The sequence below is a fragment of the Denticeps clupeoides genome, chromosome 11 (assembly GCF_900700375.1).
Source record: "Denticeps clupeoides chromosome 11, fDenClu1.1, whole genome shotgun sequence".
Lineage (NCBI taxonomy): Eukaryota > Metazoa > Chordata > Actinopteri > Clupeiformes > Denticipitidae > Denticeps > Denticeps clupeoides.
Window position 1 is genome coordinate 21,695,832 of NC_041717.1, and position 11,497 is coordinate 21,707,328.

An 11,497-nucleotide genomic window follows, 5' to 3' on the forward strand; every position below is an offset into this window, starting at 1 on the left:
ACGTGCATGTGTGTGTGTGCGTGCGTGTATATATGTGTGTGTGTGCGTGCGTGTATATATATATGTGTGTGTGTGTGTGCGTGCGTGTATATATGTGTGTGTGTGTGTACATGCGTATGTGTGTGTGTGTGCGTGTATGTATATGTGTGTGTGCGTGTGTGGGTACGTGCATGTGTGTGTGTGCGTGCGTGTATATATGTGTGTGTGTGTGCGTGCGTGGTATCTAACAGATAGTGGGGACCCACGCTGAACCTCATGCTGGGCTCTGTGCTCCGCTGAACCCGAGGAATCCCGCAGACGACAGGAACCGCGAATTATTACGTATTACGATAAAGAAAACACACACACACACAGAGAACGACAGTAATTGCTCATATAAAAGATAACTTTTAATTTGTCTTCGATACAGCAGTTAGTTACAGATTTAAAAAACAAAACAAACATAATTCATGTAGGACCCCCCCCCCCCCCCCCCCCCCCCCACTGTCTGTACCCACAATGCACCCCCCCCCCCCCCGAACATTTGTCAGCTGCCATCTGTTCCTCCGTCTCCCCTTTAAAACGATCTAATTAAGCCGCGACACCTCCCTGCCGACCCCCCCCAAAACCCCCCCACCCCAAAACACACAGAACTCTCTGAAGTGGATACGAACTCTTCACCGGACAAGTGCTACCGCGAGGACAGAGGATACGAATTATAATAATAATCATAATAATAATAATAATACGGACGACTAGACGTAGGAAAATACTGTACAATGTCTCTCTCTCTCTCTCTCTCTCTCCTGGAACCAGTGTAAACGCGCCGGGGCGGGGTCACGGGACGGGGTCACGGGCCGCCTTCGTCAACAGGTAGTTACGATACGGTAATTCGCCGCGAACCTCCTTCTGGCCTCGTTTTCTCAAGTTATTTTGAAGAAATTCCACCGTTTCACGGCGTTTACAGGATTACGGTTTCCAAACCGGGACCTTACAAGCACTGGGAGGCGGCGCCGTTCCCAACGTGTGAAAAACACACACACACACACACACACATCTACACACACAAACACACCTACACACCTCACACACACACACACGAACGGCGAGTGTGAAATGGCGGTTTTTCATCTTGGTGGACTTTCTGAGCAGCACCTGGCTCTTCAGTCAGAACACACACACTCACACTCTTACACACACACACACACACACACACTCTTACACACACACACACATACACACACACTCTTACACACAGAGTTCAGGCAGGGGTGGAGGTGGAGAATCCCGACGCTCCTTCAGTCCCTGGTTCATCTCGCCACACACACACTACTGTAACAGTCTTACACACACACACACACACACACGCAGAGTTCAGGCAGGGGTGGAGGTGGAGAATCCCGACGCTCCTTCAGTCCCTGGTTCATCTCGCCACACACACACTACTGTAACACTCTTACACACACACACACACACACACAGAGTTCAGGCAGGGGTGGAGGGTGAGTCCCTGGTTCATCCCGCCACACTTTACAGTAACACACACAGACACGATGCAGGCCGTGTAAACGGTCCAGCCGCGGCCCGCCCGTCCCCCCCCGTCCCCTCCGTCCCCCCGCCTCACACCTTGGTGGCGAGCGACTGCACCTCGCTCTTCTGCGTCTGGGCGCTGAGCGTGGAGCTGACGGAGCTCATGTGGCCGTGCACGGCCTTCTTCAGGCTCAGCAGGCACAGGCACTGCGAGCGGAAGCGCAGGTCGAAGAAGGCGTAGAGGAACGGGTTCAGGCAGCTGTTGACGTACGCCAGGCAGGTGGCGTACGGGTGCGCCAGCAGCAGGAAGTGCAGGAAGCCGCAGGACGCGGGCGCCAGGTCCAGGTAGGACAGCGCGTCCATGCTCTTGACCACGTGGAAGGGCGTCCAGCAGAGGGCGAAGACCACCACCAGCGTGGTGATGATCTTCAGCAGCCGCCGCTTCTTCTGGTCCTCCTTGCGCAGCTGGCTGAAGTGGCGCGTGACGGTGCCGCCGATGAAGCAGTAGAAGACGGTCATGGCCAGGAAGGGCAGCAGGAAGCCCAGGGCGGACGAGGACAGGCTGAGGCCGGCGATCCACAGCGAGACGTGCCGCTCGTTGGGCGCCACGGCGCTGAAGTCCATGCCGCAGGTGGTGCGGTTGGTGGCGGCGTTGTGCATGGTGGTGCGGAACAGCAGCGTGGGCGCGGCCAGCAGGCCCGACAGCAGCCAGATGGCCCCCAGCGAGGCCAGCATGGTGGCCCGGGAGCGCAGGCGGCCGCTGGACAGCGAGTGGACGATGGCCAGGTAGCGGTCGAAGCTCAGGCAGGTCAGGCAGAAGACGCTGGCGTACATGTTGACCAGCACCACGTAGCTGCTGACCTTGCACAGCGCCACGCCGAAGGGCCAGTGGTAGCCCAGCGCCGTGTAGGCGGCCCACAGCGGCAGGGTCACCACGAAGGTCAGGTCGGCCAGGGCCAGGTTCCCGATGTACACGTCGGCGGCGCGCCGCCGGGACCTGGCGCGCCACACGGTGAAGATGACCACGCCGTTCCCGGACAGGCCGAGGATGAAGATGAGCATGTAGAGCACCGGGATGAGCGAGTAGGACGGCTCCCACTCCGAGTAGTCGCAGGCGGTCTCGTTGTCGTCGTAGTAGTCGTACGCGTACTCCGCGGTGGGCTCCATTACGCGCGGGTTCCGGGCGTGGAGACGGGGACGGGGACGGCGTGTGCGGGGCAGGGGGGACCCGGGCCGGCTTTTTAAACTCGGCGTCCCCACCCCCACGGGCCGCGAGGTCCCCGCCCACCCCATTCCGCCCCATTCCACCCCACCCGCGGCTTCCTGCCTTTTCCACGCGAGGGTTCGGGTTCGACGCGCATCGTTTTCTGTTTTCTCTCCGTTTCAGGAAAAAAAAGAATCTATATAAAAATATAAATGCAACAATTATAATAAATGTCATTAATGTTGTTTTTTTATTATTATTATTATTTTATTGCAGCGCGAGCGAAAGGTCCGGGCGGGTCGCGCGCCTCGAACCCGCGTTCCAACAGATCGGCGTCTAGAAATAAATCCATAAATCATTATTTACATTTCCAGCATTTACCAGACGCCCTTATCCAGAGCGACTTACAGTCAGTAGTTACAGGGACAGTCCCCCCCTGGACACACTCAGGGTTAAGTGTCCTCCTCAGGGACACGGTGGCAGTAAGTGGGCTTTGAACCCGGGTCTTCTGGTGAGTGTGTTACCAGCCTTATATTATACAGACCAGCATCTCGAAATAAATTCATTAATCAGTATCGATCCCCGTAATGAGGCTCAGATCCTCATTAAAGGTGCTTTAAAGGCGATCGATCGGGCTTTAATTCCATCTTTCTGGGATTCATTAGAATGATAATGCCGAGGCGCGCGATGCAAAGTAAACCGACTCGACAGGAAACCAGGGACCATCGCGCCGCTTCACACCTTATTATCGGGGACAGGGGACACCGCGGGACAACGAGGACGTGGTTTTACTGGATGCACCGTGATATTAAATTTCACCCGGACTGCGGGTCCCGGCTTTTCCTTCCCTCGCAGGTGTGGAAGTGGAGCCCGCAGGAGGAAGCGCGCCCCCTGCTGGACGCGGACTCGGACCCGAGACCCGCAGGTGAGGGGGTCGGGGTGGAGCTACGGGGGTGTAGAGTTGCTGTGTGACGTCTGCAGTTAGAAAACGCACTTTAATGTGCAGGTCTGCTCCGCACGGCCCACCGTGAGATTTACACTCTTTTACTGTGTGTGTGTGTGTGTGTGTGTGTGTGTGTGTGTGTGTGTGTGTGTGTGTGTGTGTGTGTGTGTGTGTGAAATGTAAAGGGTGGGGCTTAAAAAGGCCACAGTCACAGGTTATTGGACTCACTCCACACCTCTGACCTGTCAGTCATCGCCGTGGAGACGCTGGCGCCTGGAGATTACGCCACCGAGACACAACTAACACTCTCACGTGCACACACACACACACACACACACACACATGGACGGGCGAGCGTGCATCTACATGTACACACACTCTCTCTCTCTCTCGTGCACAGAAACATTCACTCCAACATTCAAACTTCCTCTCTGTCCCTCAAACACACACACACACACACACACACGTCTTCCTAGGTGGGTTCTGTATCTAACTCCCTAGTGGGGATCGGCACCCCGCAGCTCCCACAGATCCGTTAGATAAATAAATGCGGTAATTAAAGCATAAAGAGCTGATAGGAAACAGATGGCCTGATTAGAGGGGCGGACACACAGATATAGAGAAACACACACACACACACACACACACACACACACACACACGAGCAAGTGTGAATCTCGAGAATTTCTGGATTTATTTGTAATCGCTTCTACACATCTGAGCATTTAGAGCGTTTCCAGCATTTACCAGACGTTCTTATCCAGAGCGACGTACAGTCAGTAGTTACAGGGACAGTCCCCCCCTGGAGACACTCAGGGACACGATGGTAGTAAGTGGGATTTGAACCTGGGTCTTCTGGTTTATAGACGAGTGTGTTACCCGCTAGGCCACCACCACCACCCCCTCCTCATATAAGAATGGTGGAGGACGACGGCGGGTTTCGTGTCTCCAGCGATTTATCAGGGTTGATACCACAGATACCACGCCGTCCTGCAGTTGTGTGTGTGTGTGTGTGTGTGTGTGTGTGTGCGCTGCGTCTACTTCACAAGCGGCTGCCAAGCAGGCGTCCCTGCCAGACGAGGTGTCACCTACGTGCCGCGTCCCCCGCGAGGATGCGCATGCGCCCCCGAGCGCGTGTTTGCTCGCCATTTTGACGTGTCACATCGTGAGGGCCTCGGTTCTAAATTCCGGATCTTGCGGAACGCGGCCTGGCGGTTTTACAAACCGGCCGGAGCCGCCGGCCTCCGCCCATCTGACCCAGACGTTGCCGTGGAGACAGGACCTTGTTTATTTCTTATCGCTTCCTCACTGTCCGGACGCCAGAGATCTCGACGGCCCAAAATAACAGGCAAACTCGTTTTAGTGCCAGAAGGCTGAATACATTCGTACCGAAACCGGGAGGAGTCGGTACGGTGAAGTCCGGTAAGAGGTACGTTCGTACCTCCATCACACGGGTTTCACTTCAAAAAAATTCATTGTCCAGGTATGAATTACGTGACATGAATCTTGCCCACCGTGGCGGGTAGCGGTGAATCTGGCTGCTGCCGGGTGAAGTGCCGACTGGTCAGGTTACTTTACGTTATTTTACTTTTTTTTTACGTTATGTTACTTTACTTCGTTACGTTACGATACTTTACGTTACATTACTTTTTACTTGACTTTACTTTTCGTTATGTTCCTTTACTTTACTTAACTTTTTACTTTACTTTTTTTTTACGTTATGTTACTTTACTTCGTTACGATACTTTACGTTACATTACTTTTTACTTGACTTTACTTTTCGTTATGTTCCTTTACTTTACTTAACTTTTTACTTTACTTTTTTTTTTACGTTATGTTACTTTACTTCGTTACGTTATGATACTTTACGTTATATTACTTTTTACTTGACTTTACTTTTTGTTATGTTCCTTTACTTAACTTTTTTACTTTACGTTAATTTACGTTACTTTACTTTATTTCCATAGATGAGAATTGTGAAAGATTGTGACTTTCTGAACCCCCGTGTGATTTAAGGAGGCACCACCAGCACTCCGAAGCATAAAATACTGACGCCGTGGGCCAAACACAGTACCATCGACGGCAAAGAGCTTCTGCTAAATGAGTTGCACCGACGGTAAAAACCCGTTAAAGCCCGTTAACCTTTTATTGGTTCCCTCACCCAACAGATAATGAAGAAGGTCTCGTCTCCCGTGCCATTGATCCGTTGTTTAATCCTGTTTGTGCGGCCAGATTATAGGATCATCCGAGCTGGAGTATAACAGCGAGTCGAGCTGGACTACGGTAAAACAGTCCAAGCATGTTTTCTGCATTGGAAAGCTGTTGCTGGAACGCTGAAGGGACATGAGTGGACATGTTGGATTGGATCACGGTGGACGTATCCAGTGAACAATGGTCAACATGTTTAGCATAACGACGATGTGCAAACGCAGTGCATTTTAATGCGACGGGCGTGCATACATTTATTAGCGGCGTCCAACACACCGATTCATATCCTCTAATACGAGTGGGTCAGTTTGTGCGGTGCACAACGGTGCGAGGCAATAAAAATTATTTTATCATATTATTTTATTATATTCACTAATGCTGACATCTAGTTTTCCAGAGATAGCAACGGGCGAACGCCACAGCACACAAAGCACAGCAGGCAAATGAAAGCCTGTCAAAGCAGCGGATGGAGATCTAGTCCCCGAATAACCCTTTTGTATGACTTGAATCACAAAATCAATAAAACGGTAAAAAGAGACGAAGTCGGCTGTGGTCGTATTTGACCAGTGCTGTGTAATTCGTGGTTGTCAGCCACTCTCCTTGGCGAAATACACGTTCATCTCAGATTTGATTTGGGTTACTACACTAAACGGAGCTGTGAAATCACGTCAGAATCATTGTGGGGGTGTGATGCAAACTGATCGAATCAACGTCCTCGTTCCTCTCGATTGGATCGGAAGCGACGTTGCATTGCGGCCTTGTTCACTGGCACACTTGTGCAGATCTTCGCATGGAAAGTGTAAGTAAATGTAAGTAATGTTCCACTTGTGGTGGTTGAAATCAGGAACTTGCACTCAGACTCCCTCTCCCGGTATGAGCACTCAGGGCACTGCCGTGATGGACCTCGCGAACCTCTAGCGGTAAAATGAACGCGGGAACGTCTTACGGGGACTTTTGTCTGTGTTTGTGTGCATGTGCTACTCAAGTCGGCAACAAGGGGAAGGAGTGGGACTCTTCTTCTCAAAAGGTGTTTCCTTCTTAAAGCCCAGGATCCCCGCACCTTCTGTGACCTCCGACCTCTCACACATACACACAATTAAAATAGCTATAGCAGCAGGCGAAGCAGGATGTGCAACAAGCAGGCAGTAGCTTGTGCACGTCTTTGTGCACGTCTTTGCTTGGCCCAGCTGGGGGGAAGCATCAGGCATCTGAAGTGAAAGATTTATTTACAGTAGTGCTGCACATTATTTGTAATATCAACCTCAGGGAGCAATCTTTACAATCTGTCGATCTCCCTTTCAAATTTAATTCCAGGCGAGAAACAACAGGATGTCCTCACTTGCACGGAAATTTCACGTCTTGCCTTTGCGAGGACGTTTATACAAGATGGTGCCTTTCTCAACAAACAACATTCTGAGCTTTTATGGCAAAAATAACGAGTTAGTACAGATGATCGACACCAGTCTTTTTAATGAAGAACAATTGAAGGTCGGCCAGTAGCGCAACTGAAACGCACACATACACACATTCATTAACATCATGGATGATTTGCATGTCCTTAGTGGGTAAACGGGGTCCTGCAAGGCATTCGTAGGTTAGTCTCACCGGGAGCCGAGCTACAGGGAGGGACGGACAGATGGATGGAGGGAGTGATGGACTGATGGAGACAGAGAGGAAACAGGAGGGAAAACATGGGAATGAAAACAGGAGAGGAGGAAAACAGGGGGGAGAGATAAAGGTGATGAGAGGCCAGTGCAGGATAATGAGAGGGATTAGAAAAAGGACACACACACACACACACACACATACATATAGATGCAAATACATTTTCAGACAAAACACATTTCTTTTTTGCTTTATGGGGACCTACTATAATAACTGTGTGATGCATATTTTACAGCTACCTCTATGTATAAAAACTATATTCAGATATAGTCTAGATACTGTACTGTACTAATATAGTCTTGTTTTTGTCAGGACATTTGGTCCCTACAAAGTAATAAATAAATAAAAAAAAACATTAACACACACACACAGGTTAAAAGCCACCTTCCCACTTTTCCCCCTGGGGACGGAGAGGAATTTAGCTACATCTGGACTCAAATCCCGCCACCCCACCCCCAGCACCAGCATCTCAGCTGGGGAGGGACTGACCAAACACAGCCTAGCTGGTTTAAATATTCATCTGAGCCTGGCTGAGCCAAGGCACTGGGGGGGACCTGCAGGGGCCCAGATAGAACCAGGACGGGCCTTGTCTGTAAACGTTTTACTCAGCCTGCAGTAGTTTTTAGACAGTCCCCTGTAGCCAAGGCCCAGATTTCTATGTTGGGTACTAATTATAAAATATAATAAGAACATTTGAGTTGCAGCCATGGTTTTATTGAGGTACATTCCTTATTCTCATAGCATCTATAATCCGTAACGAAATGACTGTTTCCATAACCTTCGTAAATTTTTTCCCATACCCCCCAAAAAAGCAGCAGCATTCTTCAGACGTCTTATCTGGGCCCTTCTGCGTGCATTTTTCCCAGGATGTTTTTAGTATGTGTCCCGGTCCGCCGCCAGAGCTCAGCCCGAGTCAACACCTCCTTCCCGTACTGTAAACGTGGCCGGCTACAGCGGTCAGCGATGTGTTAGCAGCATGCTAGCGGCCGAGTGGGTCTGGGGGCCTGGAGCAGGGCCACATAAAACAAGCAGGGATCCCGTTATAAAGGCCCCCGACCTGCCGCCCCTCGGTCATTCTCGTCCAGGACTCTCCTTCCCTCCTGCAACTGTGATTTTGGGGGGGGTTTAATGCCTTTTTGTGCACCTTTGGATGACTTTGGCTTTATTGAAATCAGTTGTTCTTTTCAGCACGTGCTCCATTCTTCACAAATACAGATGAAAATAATACAGTAAGTATTTGTAACTCTGACCTTGTCCAGTCCCGAGTACTGTCACGACTGGATTACTGTAACTCCCTTCTAGCTGGTCAGCTCCAAACGTGGGGCTTCACCATCCGACCTCAGAGCCCTTGTTATACCTGACACTCTCCGAGCCTCCGGGACTACGAGGAAGACCCTCGTCTACTCTCTTCTCTGTCTCGGTGGTGGAATGAGGTTCCCCTCGAGGTCAGAGCCGCAGCTTAACACCTCCCTCTTTGGAGAATACGGTCTTATGGTCTGAGTGAATAAAATGATGGTATTCGCTGTTTGGGTCCTAGCGAGCCAGAGCGTAGTAGGTAAATGGCGTAAGTGTAAAATGTGAACAGGGAACAGCTGCAGGATCCACGTTGCACCAGGAAGGGAGACGGGGTCACCTCCGAAACGGGCCGAGATGGTGGCTGAGGTGGCCATATGGCCCCAGCAAGTTCCAAATGCCGGCGAGTGGGCTGTGACGGTGTTGTCACCCCCCCCAGCCAGCGCCTTGCTGTGAGGTGCTGCTCTGGCTGTTTGAGTGACAGGTGGATTCCACGCGTTCCAAATGTTGGTGGCATTTTAGTCCCTCGCTCTGAACAAATATACGTTACGCAGGATCAACAAAGAGGACATTTGTCCCGAACCTAAAAGGGACCTGAGGCGTGGTCACGCAGTTTCAGGCACCAGGCCTCATGCTCGAGCGTCATTTGTGGAATTTTATTCTATACAACACGTACAGCACTCTTGGCAGACGCGTCTTTAAACGTGTTTTATAAATGAACACGTCCACGCAGCCATGCGGAGGAACGCGCTCCCGTCGTCTTAAATCAAGTCAGACATATTTTCCAACTTGCCTTGTTGAAGTATTTATTTAACCCCTGAAAATACATTATTCCCCCCGGCCTGTAGTTTCCATCCTAGAATTTACGGTCACTACCTCCCCGAGAAAGGTCAGAAAAGCCACTTACCAACACAGGAATTTAACAGGGCTTTGGTGGAAATTCATAAACGTCTGATCTACTTTTTAATTTTCTAAACTTGTCCTGGACCAGAAAACACTCTTGTCTTATTGCTCTTATTTGGCTTTCAACTCCACCAGCAAGTAGTTGCCTCTGTCACAGCTCCATCGTCATATTTATGAAAGATGATCTTCGTAAAGATGAATAAATGGATTTCTATGCTAAATGTCACATGAAAGGAATGAATCCCTGAGGATGAATCGGACGCTCAAATGGACCCCGCTGGACCAACACGGGCTGTTCAAGTCCCACTGGGCTGCTGCCACCCAGGAGGAAGATGAAAATGTCTTTTTAAAAAACTACACGAGGTTCCATGATGACCTCCACGTTGACCTCGACCTCAGTTTTAGGAATGCCAGACACATCCCCCCAAAAAACAAGCATTAGGAACCATTTAAAGCAAAACGGACACGTTTTCTTTATGATTATTTGGCACAGAACCGGTGAAGCGTCGTGTTTTAGTGAAAATCTCCAGCAATAAAGTCCATTAGTGGCTCTCCAGCACTCAGGGCCACGTTTGGAACCAGTTACAACCTCAACAACTGGGCTGAGGGGGTTCCTAACGGCCACGCCAGAGACATAACACCTCCAACAGTTCGTATTGACAGCTCTCTCGCTCTCTCTCTCTCTCACCACACACACACACACACACACACGGCTGTTTGTTTCCTTCTCCTTTAATCAGTCTGAACGTTACTTATTACACTCAGACTCCCGGTTTTCACACAAACCATTAACCCCATTACAGCGGAGTTATTACTGTTATCACAGAAAAGACACACACACACACACACACACACACACACACACACCATCTGTGGTAAGGATGGTGTAGAGGTCCAGCTCCAAAAGAGGAAACAAGCCCACTGTAAAAACATCAGTGTGTTTATGTGCCTGTCTCCCTCACACATCATACACACACAGACTCACACTTACACACACACTCTCTCTCTTACACACACACACACACACACACACACACATACACAGTCAGCTGCTGATTGAGGAACCGTTTTTAATGACACCAAACAGACCCCCAAAGTCAATGTCAAAGCCACGTGTGCAACACACACACACACACACACACTCTCCCAGCAGCTAGCGCACCCCTTTATCACCACCAGTCACCTTGAAAAAACATTTTACTAAATCTCTACGGACGCGTCACTTTTCTCGCCCTCCTTCTGCATGTCCCTCTTGTCCTTCCGTCACCGTACCCGTTGCGATCGGTGTTCTGGGGTTGTGAGGAGGCTGACGTACGTCCTGGTTAAATCTCACGTTCACGCGGCTGAATACCTGCTTTGGGTTAAATCTACTGCGAGTAACACACTCGTCTGTGAACCAGAAGACCCGGGTTCACATCCCACTTACTACCATTGTGTCCCTGAGCAGGACACTTAACCCTGAGTGTCTCCAGGGGGGGACTGTCCCTGTAAATCGCTCTGGATAAGGCCGTCTGGTAAATGCTGTAAATGTTGCCAGGTCTCGATTTGAATCAAACGTACAGTATTTATCAGACGCCCTTATTAAGGTCTTCTTAAGATGTGAGGAAACGCCTTATTGTTCCTATAAGAACGGAATGTACGAATTACGGTCTATAAACGGCGCATGTGCTGGTGAACAGTCCTGATTCCACGGAGAACGGACCCAGGGCCTGACGCCACAAGAAGAAAGAAGGACGTGTGGGGACCTGCCGGGCCGCGGTGAGACCCCCCTG

At 50.3% G+C, this 11,497-nt stretch overlaps 1 protein-coding gene across 1 annotated transcript; it reads right to left on the reverse strand.

Annotated features, from left to right (window-relative positions):
• Positions 1–1,549: 1,549 nt before the first annotated feature.
• aplnra (apelin receptor a) lies at positions 1,550–2,709 on the reverse strand. Its single transcript, XM_028997233.1, has one exon. It carries the CDS (start codon positions 2,674–2,676, stop codon positions 1,600–1,602), a length of 1,077 nt encoding a protein of 358 aa, XP_028853066.1. The 5' UTR covers positions 2,677–2,709; the 3' UTR covers positions 1,550–1,599.
• Between the last annotated feature and the right edge of the window lie 8,788 nt (positions 2,710–11,497).